This window comes from Marmota marmota, unplaced genomic scaffold (assembly GCF_001458135.2).
Source record: "Marmota marmota marmota unplaced genomic scaffold, marMar, whole genome shotgun sequence".
NCBI lineage: Eukaryota > Metazoa > Chordata > Mammalia > Rodentia > Sciuridae > Marmota > Marmota marmota.
In genome coordinates, this window is record NW_026000019.1 from 26,863,581 (window position 1) to 26,879,571 (window position 15,991).

The window sequence follows — 15,991 nt, forward strand, 5'->3', positions numbered from 1 at the left end:
ATTTCTCAATTTTTTGTTCTTTGTTTTTCTTTTCCTATCTTCTTTTCATTAAACTAGTTCAATTCCATTTATATTTCTTGTATTGGCTTTTTAGCTGTCTAGTAGGACTCCACTATCCATGATTTTGCTAACCATTATTCCAGTATCCATGGTTAACTGTGGTCAAAAATGTTAAAGGGAATATTCCAGAAAAAAATAATCCATATATTTTAAATTCTGTGCTATTCTGAGCAGTGTTATAAAATCTCAAGCCTTCCAGCTCCATCCTACCCTGGACATATATCATCACTTTATCCAGCATATCCATGCTGTATTCACTATTTATCTGTTTCACTTAGTAGTCATCTCAGTTATCAGATCAACTTGTCATGGTATTACAGTATGTCTTGTGTTCAGGTAACCTTTATTTTACCTAATAATGGCCTAAAAGCACAAGAGTAGTGATGTTGGCAATTTTGTTACAGTATATTTTTACAATTGTTCTATTTTAATGTTAGTTATTGTATTTTGTCTCTTATTGTGCCTAATTTATAAATTAACCTTTATTAGAGCTAAGGATGTATAGGGAAAAAATAGTACATACATAGTACTATCCACTTTAAGTTAATCACAATGTACCTTGAAATAGTATTTGAACAATATAAAATTCTAGCAGTATAATTCTTTTTGAAAAAAATCCTTTATTAGTGTGTTATAGTTATACATACTAGTGGGGTTAATTTGGACATATTCATAAATGCTTATAATATAGTTTGCTCCACTGCAGACCCCTGCTTAGCAGTATAATTCTATTTACCCATTCATCTTTGTATTCTTTTATTAAATATTAACCTCACAACCATTTTTCCTTTTGCTTTAAAAAGACAATACTCTTTTAAAAACATTTAAACATACGAAGCACACAGATTTTTTAAGCCTGCTTTTTATTACTTATTCTTGTATCCTTCCTTCCTCTATGTGTTATCATTTTTCTTAGTCTAAAAAACTTTGGGAATGTCTGACAGTTTGGGTTTTCTGAATACCAATTTTCTCAGCTTTTTGTCTATCTGAAAATATCTTTATTTTGCCTTCATTTTGAAAGATATTTTCATTAATTTGTCCCTGCACCTTTTCTAACAACTCATATTCTAGGAAGAGGGTAAGATTATGAGAGAGGATGTGTCAAATCAAAGACGTAATATTTAAAAGCAACAGAAATTTCAAATAAATGTCAATTTGCCAGAGTTGCAAAATATTTTATAAGACTTTTGACTCCTTGTGGCATTTGAAAGAGGTAATCTGGAGGAAAAAGAAAGTTGAAATAAAAAAAGAAGATAAAAGAAGAGCAATTTCAGGCTCTCTACCCTATGGAAGAGAATCAAAGGAATTTTTACATGTTTTAGAATCGACAACAGTACAAGCAGAATGATCTTTTCTCTTCCTCTAATGGAGAACTTCTTTTGCTTGGATAAATATAGATTCATCCTTGCCATTCCTTTTTTGGTAATACCTAAGATTCCTACAATTCTGACCATGATCTAAGCCCCCTACAGTAAGATATGCACCCAAAATAGAGAAAGAGACAAGACTTTAAGTTACAAATCTTCTCTAAATGAACAAAGACTATAAAACTAAAATAAAATTATTTTTCTTGTGTTGGAATTCCTTTAAGATTAAAGAAAAAACCCTTCCACAGTAAATACGTTATTTTTTAATCTAATGAACAGGATAATATGACACATTGTATCTAAAGATAAGACAAAACAAAACAAACAAAAAACCCTCATTAAGGCCAAGAATTTGAATCTAATTTTTCATACAGAACACTATAGCAGCTATGTGGGATTATCTATTGCAATTACCTATTTTTGCCTTCCCCTGTATTGCAAAAGATGGAAGTCTAAAAACCACATTACCTGAACTCTTTTGTCAGCAGGGTTCTGGATATAACTTAGGTTCTGACAATAAAATGTGCCTTGTTCCAGACTTAGAAGGCAAAATAAAATTCACTTTTTCTCTAGCCATGATAGCAGCCGATGTGTAAGACTTAGCAGACAAGAGTTTTGCAGTACCAAACTCTGCAGTCTAATGCCAGTAAGCAGGATGGGGGCTGTGAGGTACTCACGGCATATACTGATCGCCCCGTAGCCTCTAAAAGTACTAACAACCAATACAATTGCCATAGTAGGAGAAAAAAAGGTATTGGAGAGGGCCAGAGAAGCACATAGTAGAATCATAATAGATTATCTATGCACATACTAGATAATAGATCATCTAAGCACATACTTGATAATCATAGAATCTCAGAAAGTCAGAGTTTGAGTTCACCAACATGAATGCTCACATTATTGATGAAAACAGTTCTATAATGGCAAAAATCTATGTCTCAATATAATTTTAATATGCTTTTGAACAAATCACATGCTGCTTACAGTTAAGTCTCCAAAAAAATCAAATAGTTAAGATGTTTCCATTAGCCTATAAATATGCAAACCTGGTGTCATATCTTCCATCTAAAAATAAACCCTCTTTCTTGATTCCTGTAGCTACTCTATTTCTCTATTCACACTTATGGAGATAATCCTAAAATACTCTTTTCCATTTTTCTCATATTGTATCATTTCCCACAAAGGCCTCGAAGTAAGGCCTTTATCATCACAACTATAATGAAACAACTTTCATCAATCAAGTTTTAATGGTTGATTTTGATGATAATTTCTTAGTCATCATCTTAACATTTCTTGACCTCTGTGATGATTAATCATATATCTCTTCTTAAGACACTCTTTGCTTGGGGTTTGGGGTACCACAATCCTGCATTTTCTCCTATCTTATTGGTCAGTCACTCATCTTCTCAATTGCTAGTTCTTCTTTCTCTTTCAGCCTCTAATGTTGGTGTTGGCCCAGGGCTCAATGCCTCACTCTCTCTTTTTTTCCTTTTTAGTTTCTTACACTCCTGTCTCCAGTTCCTCTTTCCCCAATCTTGTTATCAATAATGGCATCTCTGTTCAACTAGTACTTAACACGTAGGAATTTCCATTAATTCCTTTTTATTTTACAGCAACAATTTCTAACAGCTCTAATTTCAAAATATACTTGACATCCAAGTGCTTTCCTTTAGCTCCACATCTACCCCACAAGTAGAGGCTCCACAGATCTCTTACCTAGACTACTGAAATAGCATCTTAACTGGCCTCCCTATTTCCATTCATGCCACCACACCATGGTCTACTTTGTGTAGCAGCTGGAATGATCTTTTAAAAATATAAGTTAGGACAAATTTCTAAAGACATATGACCTCCCCAAATTGAATCAGGAGGGCACAGAAATGATGAATTCCAAGCAATGAAATTGAATATGCCATCAAAAGCCTACCAACAAAGAAAAGCCCAGGACTGAATGAATTCTCAGCTGAGTTCTACCAGACTTTCAAAAAAGAAATAACACCAATTCTCCTCAAATTATTCCATGAACTAGAAAAGAAGGGAACCCTTCCAAACTCATTCTATGAGGCTAGTATCATCCTATACCAAAACCAAAGACACATCAAGAAAAGAAAACTTCAGACCAATATCCTTGATGAATACAGATGCAAAAATTCTTAATAAAATACTGGCAAATCTCATACAAAACATATTAAAAAGATACCACACCATGATTGAGTGAGTTTCATCCCAGGGATACAAGGTTAGTTCAACATATGGAAATCAATAAATGTAATTCAACATATGAACAGATTTAAGGACACTAATCACATGATTATCTCATAGATGCAGAAAAAGCATTTGACAAAACACAGTATCCATTTATATTCAAAACACTAGAAAAACTAGGGATAATAAGAATATACCTTAACATTGTAAAAGCTATATACATTAAACTAAAGGGCAATATCATTCTAAATGGAGAAAAACTGAAAGCTTTTCCTCTAAAACTGGAATAAGACAGGGATGCCCTCTTTCACCACTCCTATTCAAAATAATCCTTGAAACTCTAGCCAAAGCAATTAGGCAAAAGAAAGAAATTAAAAGGATATGAATAGGAAAAGAAGAGCTCAAACATTCCTGTCAGCCGAGAACATGGTTCTATATTTAGAAGACTCAAAAAATTCCACCAGAAAACTGCTAGAACTCGTACAGGAATTCAGCAAAGTAGCAGGATATAAAATGAACAAACGTAATCAACTGTGTTCCTATACATCTGAGGGGAACCACCCCTGAGCTATTTGAACATCTTCACTAGGCCTTGAGCCAAGGAGATTTTGATTTAGCATTGCAAGCGATTTTGTGGCTCCTCCCACTTAATGGATTGTGCAAAACACTGACCTCTGTCTTTGCTCCCCTAGGGAGACAGATCTTGTAGCTCTGGAGTTGGGCATAACCCACTGGGAGCTGGACAACCCACCTCCTGCCTTATTTGGCATAAAAACACTCTATGGAAAACCTTTGAAGGTTCCCCCATATAACAAAGCAACTGCAGGCTCTCACTCTTTCCAGTGTGGAAGCTCGACCTCTAAGGTTGAAGAGCGTCCTACCCTCCCTTTTCACAATTGCTTTCTCTAGTGTATTTCTTTTCTACCTTTTTTTCTTAGCTTAATTTCACGTCCAGCCCACTTCATGTAGAGGAGACCTAAATTCCAACACAGGCGCGGGATGTGGGCGAGATACACTAATGCTGAATCATTGGAAAGAAAATTTAGGAAAACTATCCCATTCACATTAGCCTCAAAAACAACCAAGCCAAAACAAAACCAAAAAAACATGGGATTCAATCTTACAAAAGAGGTGAAAGACCACTACAATGAAAACTACATAACACTAAAGAAAGAAATTGAAAAAGACCTTAGAAGATAGAAAGATCTCTCATGTTCTCGGATAGGCAGAATTAATATTGTCAAAATGATCATACTATCAAAAGCGCTATACAGATTTAATGCAATTCCTATTAAAATCCCTATAACATTCTTCATAAAAATAGAAAGAGCAGTCATTAAATTCATTTAGAAAAATCAGAGGCCCAGAATAGCGAAAGCAATCTTTAGTGAGAAAAGCGAAAGATGAGGCTCACCGTACTAGATCTTAATTTATATAATAGAGCTATAGTAATAGCAAAACAGACAAGACCAATGGAATAGAATGGAAGAATATTATCAGTCAGAGATAAACCCACATAAATATAATTATCTCTTATTAGACAAAGGCACCATAAACATACATTGGAGAAAAGATGGCCTCTTTAACAAATGGTGCTGGGAAAAATGGAATCCATGTGTTACAGAATGAAATTTAACCTCTATCTTTCACCCTGCACAAAACTCAACTCAAAGTGGATCAAAGACCTATACATTTAACCAGAAACCCTATCCTACTAGAAGAAAATGTCAGTCTAAAACTCCATCATTTGGCTTAGGAACTGAATTCCTCAATAAGACTCCTAAAGCACAGAAAGTAAAATTAAGAATCAATAAAGGGTATGGAATCAAACTAAAAAACTTCTTCACAATGAAGAAAACAATCAAGAACATGAAGAGAGAGTCTACAGAATGGGAGAAAATCTTTGCAACCTGCACCTAAAGGATATTTAAAGAACTCAAAAACCAAGTAACCCAATCAATAAATGGGCAAAGAAACTGAACAGACACTTCACAGAGAAGAAATATGATCAGTCAGTCAATAAATGTGAAAAAAAGTTCAATATCTCTAGCAATTAAAGAAATGCAAACGACACCATTTTCATCTCATTCCAGTCGGAATGGCAATTTTCAAGAATACAAGTAACAATAAATGTTGGCGAGGATGTGGAGAAAAGGGTACACCATACATTGCATTCCCCACCAGAGACTGCAAATTGGTGCAACCACTATAGAAAGCAGTATGGAGATTCCTCAGAATCATGATTTGACTCAGCTATCCCACTCCTCAATTTATACCCAAAGGACTTAAAATCAGCATACTACAGTGATGCAGCCACATCAATGTTTACAGCAGCTCAATTCACAATAGGCTAAGTTATGGAACCAACCTAGGTGCCTTCAACAGATGAATGGATTTTTTTAAAATGTGGTGTGTGTGTGTGTGTGTGAGTGTGTGTGTGTGTGTGTGTGATGGAATATTACTCAGCCATAAAAAACGATGACTTTATGACATTTGCCAGTAAACTGATGAATCTGGAGACTATCATGCTAAGTGAAATAAACCAATCTCAAAAAAACCAAAGGTTGAATGTTTTCTCTGATATATGGATGCTAACATACATAAAGAGGGGGTGAGGGGAGAATGGAAGTTCAGTGGATTAGACAAAAGGGAATGAAAAGAAGAGAGATAGAAATAGGAAAAACAGTGGAATGAATGAATCTGATACAACTTTCCTATGTATATATATATGAACACACCACAATGAATACCCACATCATGTACAACCATAAGACTGGGCTCCTACTTAGAATAAAACAAACTCAATGTTTGTATAAATATGTCAAAATATACTTGTACAACTAAAAAGGACAAATAAAACTTTAAAAATACATATAAACCAGGAGCTGTGGATGTAGCTCAGTGGTAGAGCACTTGCCTAATATGTGAGAGGCCCTGGATTCAATCCCTAACCCTCTCCTCACCCTGCCATACACACATTCACACATAAAAATCAGGTCAAGTCACTGCCCTAATCAAGTCTTTCAATGGTGTTTCCTCATGCCATGGATGAAATCCAACATTCTCACCACAGCCTATGAAACTGCGTATTATTTCACCTCTGCAAGTCTCTCTAATATCATCTACCATCTTCCCTCAGTCAATGCATTCCAACCTTACTCAACTTCTTGATGTTGCCTACAGAAGTAAACTGTTCCTTCTTAAAGATCTTTACATTTGCTGTTTCTCTAGAAGATCTTTCACCAGACTTTCCCTAAATCTTTACATTGTTTACTCTAACATTTTCTGTCTACATAGTAAAAAACAATGTTGTCATTACAACTTTTTCTTCTTCCTGAGCACTCAGGAAGGCTACATATTCCCAGTCTCTCTTATAGTCAATTAGGCAAAATGACAATTTTAGCCGACTAAACAGTGGCTAAAGTCCAGGCCTGATCCCTAAAACCATTTGTATTATCTTCCAAGCTCTCTTCCCACCATTTAAAACTAGAAACAAAGATTTCAAGTTATCAAGTTGTCGGAGCTACACAATAGAAGGTACATGGATCCCTAAGACACTATTTGGAGAAAAGCCATTTTAGAGAACTATGTTAGACACTGTAAGAATCAAGTTTTTATTCTATTAAGCTAGGGAGATTTTAAGGTCATTCTAACAGCCAGCATTAATTATCTTGACAATACCTTGTTAAATTGAAACTTTTTCAGAGAAGCCTTTTCTCACCACTCAATCTAAAATAGCTTCTCATTTCTCAATTCAAATTTTAACCTTCTATCACGCTTTACTTTTTAGAGAATTTATCTTAAGTTTGAGGTACCTGTGCATTTATTTGTTTATTGTTTAGTTCTCCCACTAGAAGGGGAGAGACTTTATTATACTCGCTACTATATTCCCAGGGTCTGGAACAGTTCCTGGCTCATTATCACCACCACAGATGTTTATTGGGTACTCACACTGTGCAGTTGCTAGTCTAAGCACTTCAGAAGTAGCAACATATATCTGATGAATGATGAATGATTGTAAATGGTGCTTTGTGACAAACAAGATTAAGATAGAAGCTTTACTGAACAGCTGAGTAAGCACTGTCATTAAACCCAGTAGTGGCACTTGTCTAAGTTCAAAAATGTCCTTCATTGATGTGTCCCATGTTTTAATACCCTATTTCTGAAGAGCTCTCAGAAGTAAGGAAACAAATAGTGTTGTTTATTATACCAGTGGTGCCAAAAATATTTGATAAGATATCCATGCACAGTAACTCCTGGATGGAAGCAAATTTGAAGAAGAGAGCAGGAAAGCGCATCATGCCTGAACACAGGAAATGAGTATTATAAAACTTAAACCAAGTGCCATAAAACCTGGGCTAAGAACAGTGGTGGCAATGAAGCTGCACCAGAAGCAGCTATGAGAAGTAGGTAAAGCTTAAGCTTGCCAAATCTTCCAGGAGAGATACCACCTCTGTGGCGGGGTAGGGAGAGAGCTTCCAATGATTAGCAATCACTATTCCAAGACAAGTAGAAACAAACCTGAAGAACACGAGTTTTCTGTTGATTGTTTGTCATTCTTCTTGACTTGGTCCTTTCCACTTCATGTCTATGAACCCAACCTCGAAGTTCATGATTTAATCTATAAAACAGATAATCAATTAAACATATTTCTCAGAAATAAAATTTTTATCTCCTGGTGAGAAATGAATTTAATCATTCTGTAGGTTCCAAAGAGTATTCCAAGTGCCTAATTACTTAGTATTTCTCTTTGATTTGAATAACTAAGATTCTTAACTGAATATTTAGTAAGATATGCATTTTTATATGGTAGGTTCCTCCATCAAAAATTCAAAATTTAAAGAAAACCATAGCTAAGTATTTGCCAAATATAAATATTGAATGCAAAGTGTTTTTTTTTTCTCTTGGGCTGTGTGATATACAAATATCTGAGACACTGGAGAAAACAATCCATAGGACTCCTATCGCAAAAGAATATATTAAGGCCTTTGAAAATCATGCCTTTGGAGAGAAGGAAAATGATGAACCTAACTACCTGGGGGGGGAATAAATTTTTTCAATAGTAGAAATTTAAAAGATCAATTCAATAAAACTTCCCTTTATTTTGCTTACTTTCTACAGAAGTTGCAAATATGTTAGACTATCCTTATTTAACTATAGCTGAGTACTATTTAACATTTAAAAAAGGAGGCAGTTTTTAAGGCTCAAGGATATGTCCAAAATCAGGAAAAAAATTTGAGAGAAAAGGCAATACAAGAAGGGTGTAATAATGGGAAAGTGTCTCTAGAACCACATAACCTCAAATTATTGTCTTCCTAATTTGAAGAAAAAGGTACCTTCTGCTATAAAAGTCACCACCCAGTTAGCACTTTCCCTGGAATTTTAATTAATTTAATTCTGTAGTTTTCAAATAAGACATATTGCAATATGCAACCATTATATTAAATAGACCCATAATCATCTATCTTAGACTAGTAGGGCAACTGCATAGCAACTGATACACCTGTGGCTATCCAACAAATAATTTAGGGATTCAACCACTCAGCAAATCTGAACAAAGACTTTCCTAGGTTCCAAAGCTAATCATGGGAGCCCACTTATTTATTTTACAACAACTTATAATACTTACCTGAGAGATTCTGTTGTGTTAATCAGGGGTTGACAAGGAGGAGGAGGAATATAAAGTAGTGGCTCTTCAGTTAGCACCATTAGGGCTTTGTCATTTGAAACAGAATGATCATATCTGAAACAAACATGCAAAAAATTTGTTTTCTTGCTTCCTAAATTCCTAGTAAATTTGATATAAAATCATCAACTTATTGAATTCATATCTAGGGTTTGACCGTCATCAAAATCTGAGGTGAAAATTAGAATCTGAACTGGGGACATTATTGCTATTTATTATCTTCAGTCTGCTATTTTATTTTTACTGGGCATTTACTGTTGATCATATTCCAGACCTTATTATATTTTATTTTGAAACAGGGTCTTACTCAGTTGCTGAGATTTTCAATAAGTTGCTGAAGCTGGCTTTGAACCTGTGATCCTTCCACCTCAGCCTCCTGAGTTGCTGGGATTACAGAGGTTTGTCTGCTATTTGAATCTCTATTACTAAAAATTCTTATTTAGATTAGTCCTGAATTTCCTTACATAAGATCTCTGGATTTATAAAACTAGATGTGCTAAAACACTCAAAAAGAAAAAAATATAAATTCGTAAAACTGAACATGGCAATATTCACACTTTTCATTTATTCATTCAACAAATATTTGTTAACTGCCAACTGTGTGCTGGGTATCCAAAAGTGAACAAGAGAAATGAAGTCTCTGCCCTCAAACAGGGAAGATGGACCAAATAAAAGGGAAAAAGGCATAAAATAAATCCAAACTGGTATGTATTATGAAAGAAACAAACAACTGAAATTTCAAAGCAGCAGCAGTATTTAGTGGCCTGAGAAGGAGATGGTATTTAAGATAAGGCCTAAGTGATAACTAGCCCCACAGAGAGAAGGGGAAGAGTATTCTGGGCAGAATCAGGTGGGGGAAAAAACAGGCTCAAAGAACATAAAAAAAGACCCAGGGCTTAAGAGTTGTGAGCAGACGAAAGGTAAGCAGGCACAAGAAGTAAAGAAGACAGAGGAAAATGAGATCAAGATAAGGAACTGCTATATGCAAAGAGAAGTCACAATCATATTTTAAGAACATATTTCTATTTACATTTACACCTTGACACTATACAAAAAAATGAATTTAATGAAAAGGAGAAGCCTAAAGACCAGTTAGGAGAGAAGTATAGCAATTCAAGCAAGAACTGACAATAGCATGGACTAGTTTCATGGCAATAAAAATGGAGACAGTAGACCAATCCTCAAGGCAATTTTTGGAAAGAAGTTCAACAACAGTGGTGAAAGAGATGAACAAGGGTTTCTCGCTTAAACAACAGAAAAAAAAAATGAGGACTGTTGTAGAAAACCCACTGGAGGTACAACAAGGAAAGGAACCAAATTCCACTTTGCATATGTTAAGTTTGAAATATTACAAAAGAGAAGTCAAGCCAGGGTGCACACATGTAATTCCAGCAACTTGGGAGGCTGAGGCAGGAAGATTTAAGTTTGAGGTCAGCCTTAGCAATTTAGCAAGGCCCTTAACAACTTGGTGAGGCCCTGTCTTAAAATTAAAAGATATTAAAAAGGATGAGATGTCCCTTAGTGGTAAAGTGCCCCTGGGTTCAATCTCTGGAAAAGGATGGGGTGGGGCAAGAAGACTAGTAGATACATGTGTTTGGAGTTTGGCGACTCAAAAGAGAAGTATGGACTAGAAACATAAATCTCAGACATCAGAATATACAGATATGGATTCTGTGTTAAATTATGGGTGAGTCACTTAGGCAGAAAGAAAACAAAAAAACTCACAGTTCAAAACTTTGATATTTCGATAGAGGAGGAGCCCACCAAAACCAACCAAACAAACAAACAAAAACAAACTATGAAGCATCGTCAGTAAAATGGAAGACTAACATATGAACCACCACAAACGGAAAGTCTTTTCAAGAAGAGAGTGATCCACACAGCCAAATGCTAAGGAAAGGTGAAGTTAAGATGAAGACAGAAATTTCCATTGGATTTGACAATACTGAAATCACTGGCCTCCTTGGCAAAAATAATTTTGGCAGAGTGGAAAGCTAACTTCAAGATAAAGTCAGACAGAAGAAAGAAATTAAAGGGATACGAATAGGAAAAGAAGAACTCAAACTATCACCATTTGCTGATGACATGATTCTATATTTAGAAGACCCAGAAAATTCCACCAGAAAACTTCTAGAATACATAAATGAATCAGCAAAGTAGCAGGATATAAAATCAACACACATAAATCCTCAGACAACTTGGAATGGAACCACCATTTGACCCAGCTATCCCACTCCTCAGTTTCTACCCATAGGACTTAAAATCAACATACTACAGCAACACAGACACATCAATGTTTATAGCAGCTCAATTCATAATAGCTAAACTATGGACCAACGTAGGTGCCCTTCAACAGATGAATGGATAAAGAAAATATGGTGTCTATATACATGGAGTATTACTCATCCATAAATAAGAATAAATTATGGTATTTGCTAGTAAATGGATGGAACTAGAGAATATCATGCTAAGTGAACTAAGCCAATTCCCCCAAAACCAAAGGCTGAACATTTTTTCCGATATGTGGATGCTAATTCACAATAAGAAGGGGATTAGGAGAGGATAGAAGTACTTTGGATTAGACAAAGGGGAATGAAGGGAAGGGAGGAGGAAAGGGAATAGGAAAGATAGTAGAATGAATCAGATATTACTAACTTATGTGCATATGTGATTACACAAGCAATGTAATTCTACATCATGTACAACTAGAAGAAAGAGAAGTTGTACTCCATATATGTATAATATGTCAAAATACATTCTAGTATCATGTATAAGTAAAAAGAACTAATTTTTTTAAAAAAGGTAGAAGTCAAAAAAAAGGTAAAAGTCAGAGATCTGTGTGTATGCCATATACAAGGGAAAAGAAGCAAGAGCTGAAAATATATAGAACATTCTTCCCTGCAACTTGTATCAGGAACATTCTTTTTTTTTTTTTTAATTTTTGTAGTTATAGGTAGACAGCATGCCTTATTTTATTTGTTTATTTTTATGTGGTGCTGAGGATCAAACCCAATGCCTCACTCGTGCAAGGCAGGTGCTCTGCCACTGAGCTACAGCCCCAGCCTGAGGAACATTCTTTATGTCCTCTCCTCTGGCTATTAAGGTTAACTAGAGCTAAGTTGTTTGGAATAAAACAGCCTAAAATTAACAGTGGATGGAGAGGGAAAAATATCTGTCTTGTGCTTGGTAAATGAATGCCTGTAAAAGGCAGCACACATACACACACACACACACAAATCTAACAAAGACCTGTCACATATACATTATGTTAAAAATCACGCCTATACACTTATAAAAATATAAGCAAGGTAGTCCTTGAGAAAAGTCTAAGACTATTTTATTTTTTTTAATTTATTTATTTATTCTAACTAGGTACATATGAGAGCAGAATGCATTTTGATTCATTGTACACAAATGAAGCACAACTTTACATTTCTATGGTTGTACACGATGCAGCATCACACCATATCACAGTCATACATGTACCTAGGGTAATGACATCCATCTCATTCCACCATCTTTCCTGTCCCCATGCACTCTCCATACTCTCCCTCCCTGTTGCCCAATCACAGTTCCTCCATTATTGCCATGCCTCCCTCCTCCCCGTTTTGGATCAGCACCCACTTATCAGAGAGAACATTCAGCCATTGATTTTTTGGGATTGGCTTACTTCGTTTAGCATGATATTCTCCAACTCCATCCATTTATCTGCAAATGCCATGATCTTATTCTCTTTTAATGCTGAATAATATTCCATTGTGTATATACACCACAGTTTCTTTATCCATTCATCTACTGAAGGACATCTAGGTTGCTTCCACAGTTTAGCTATTGTGAACTGAGATGCTATGAACATTAATGTTGCTGCGTTACTATAGTGTGCTGATTTTAAGTCCTTTGGATACAGACTAGAAATGGGATAGCTGGGTAAAATGGTGGTTCCATTCCAAGTTTTCTAAGGAATCTCCATACTGCTTTCCAATTGGTTGTACCAAGTTGCAGTCCCACCAGCAATGTAACTGTTTTCCAGATTGGTTGTACCAATTTACAGTCCCACCAGCAATGTATGAGAGTGCCTTTTCCCCCATACTCTCACCAACATTTATTGTTGTCTGTATTTTTGATACCTGCTATTTTGACTGGCATGAGTGAAATCTTAGGAAAACTACCTCATTCATATTAGCCTCAAACCAAAACATAACAACAACAACAACAACAAACAACAACAACAAAAAAAAAACCTTGGGAATCAACTTAACAAAAGAGGTGAAAGACCTCTACAATGAAAACTACAGAACACTAAAGAAAGAAACTGAAGAAGACCTTAGAAAATGGAAATATCTCCCTTGGCTTGGATAGGCAGAATTAATATTGTCAAAATGATCATACTACCAAAAGCATTATACAGATTTAATGCAAGTCCAATCAAAATCCCAATGACATTCCTCATAGAAATAGACAAAGCAGTCATGAAATTCATCTGGAAAAATAAGAGACCCAGAAGAGCTAAAGCAACCCTTAGCAAGAAGAGTGAAGCAGGTGACATCACTATACCAGACCTTAAACTATACAACAGAGCAACAGTAACAAAACCAGCATGGTATTGGCACCAAAATAGATTTGTAGACCAATGGTACAGAAGAGAGGACACAAAGACTAACCCACGTAATTACATCTTATATTTAGTTATCTTATCACATAATTAGTTATCTTATATTTGACAAAGGCACCAAAAATGTACATTGGAGAAAAGATAGCCTCTTCAATAAATGGTGCTAGGAAAATTGGAAATCCATATGCAACCAAATGAAATTAAACCCCTATCTCTTACCATATACAAAACTCAACTCAAAGTGGATCAAGGACCTAGGAATTAAACCAGAGACACTGCATCTATTAGAAGAAAAAGTAGGCACAAATCTCCATCATGTGGGATTAGGCCCCAATTTCCTTAATAAGACTCAAGAATCAATAAATGGGATGGAATCAAAATAAAAAGTTTCTTCTCAGCAAAAGAAACAATCAGTGAGGTGAGAGCCTACTAACTGGGAAAAAATTCTTACCACACACACGTCAGATAGAGCACTAATTTCTAGAATATATAAAGAACTCAAAAATCTTAACATTAAAAAAAAAAAAACACAAATAACCCAACCATTAAATGGACCAAGGGACTGAACAGATACTTCTCAGAAGAGGATATACAATCAATCAACAAATATATGAAAAAATGTTCAACATTTCTAGCAATTAGAGAAATGCAAATCAAAACTTCTCTAAGATTTCATCTCACTTCAGTCAGAATGCCAGCTATTATGAAGACAAATAACAATAAGTGTTGGTGAGGATGTGGGATAAAAGGCACACTCATACATTGCTGGTGGGACTACAAATTGGTGCAGCCAATATGGAAAGCAGTATGTGCAATCCTTGGAAAACTGGGAATGGAACCACCATTTGACCCAGCTATCTCACTCCTTGATCTATACCCAAAGGACGTAAAAACAGCATACTACAGGGACACAACACATCAATGTTTATAGCAGCACAATTCACAATAACTAAACTGTGGAACCAACCTAGATGCCCTTCAATAGATGACCAGATAAAGAAAATGTAGTATATATACACAATGGAATATTATTCAGCATTAAAAGAAAATAAATTCATGGCGTTTTCAGGTAAATGGATGAAGCTGGAGAATATAATGCTAAGTGAAATTAGCCAATCCCAAAAAGCCAAATGCTGAATGATTTCTCTGATTTAAGGATGCTGATCCATAATATGCTGTGTGTGGGGGCAGGGGGGACATGGAGGATTAAATAAACTCTAGATAGGGTAAAGGGGAGGGGGGAAAGATGGGGGTATAGGGGTAGGAATGATGGTGGAACGTGATGGTCATCATTACCCTAAGTACATGTAAGAAGACATGAAGGATGTGACTCTACTTTGTGTACAACCAGAGATATGAAAAATTATGCTCTGTATGTGTAATATGAATTATAATGCATTCTGTTGTCATATATAACAAATCAAAATTTTTTAAAAATGGAAAGATCTCCCATACTCTTGGATAGGCAAAATTAATATTGTCAAAATGGCCATACTACCTTAGCATTATACAGATTCAAGGTGATTCCAATTAAAATTCCAATGTCATTCCTTATAAAAACAGAAAAAGCAATCATGAAATTCATTTGGAAAAATAAGAGACCCAGAATAGCCAAAACAATCCTTAGCAAGAAGAGTGAAGCAGGAAGCATCACAATACCAGACACTAAACTATACCATGGAGCTACAGTAACAAAAGCAACATAGTATTGGCACCAAAATAGACTTGTAGACCAATGGTACAGAGTAGAAGATACAGAGACAAACCCACATAAATATAGTTATCTCACACTAGACAAAGGTGCCAAAAACATACAGTGGAGAAAAGATAGCCTCTTCAACAAATGGTGCTGAGAGAACTGGAAATCCATATGCAGCAAAATGATTTTTATAAACCCCTATCTCTCACCATGCACAAAATTCAACTCAAAGTGGATCAAGGACCTAGGAATTAGTCCAGAGACCCTGTGCGTAACAGAGGAAAAAGTAGGCCCAAATCTTCATCATGTCAGATTAGGTCCCAACTTCCTTAACAAGACTCCTAAAGCTCAAGAAATAAAAT

General features: G+C 35.5%; 1 protein-coding gene across 3 annotated transcripts in view; it reads right to left on the reverse strand.

Annotated features, from left to right (window-relative positions):
- Atf6 (activating transcription factor 6) overlaps window positions 1-15,991 on the reverse strand; it is a 243,737-nt gene that overhangs the window by 129,221 nt on the left and 98,525 nt on the right. For all 3 annotated transcript variants that reach the window (XM_015491921.2, XM_048810137.1, XM_048810138.1), the window contains exons 11-12: window positions 9,262-9,375; window positions 8,154-8,253 (exon numbers count right to left, since the gene is read on the reverse strand). In XM_015491921.2, the coding sequence (XP_015347407.1) occupies window positions 8,154-8,253; window positions 9,262-9,375 (214 nt within the window). The remainder of the gene's footprint in view (window positions 1-8,153; window positions 8,254-9,261; window positions 9,376-15,991) is intronic.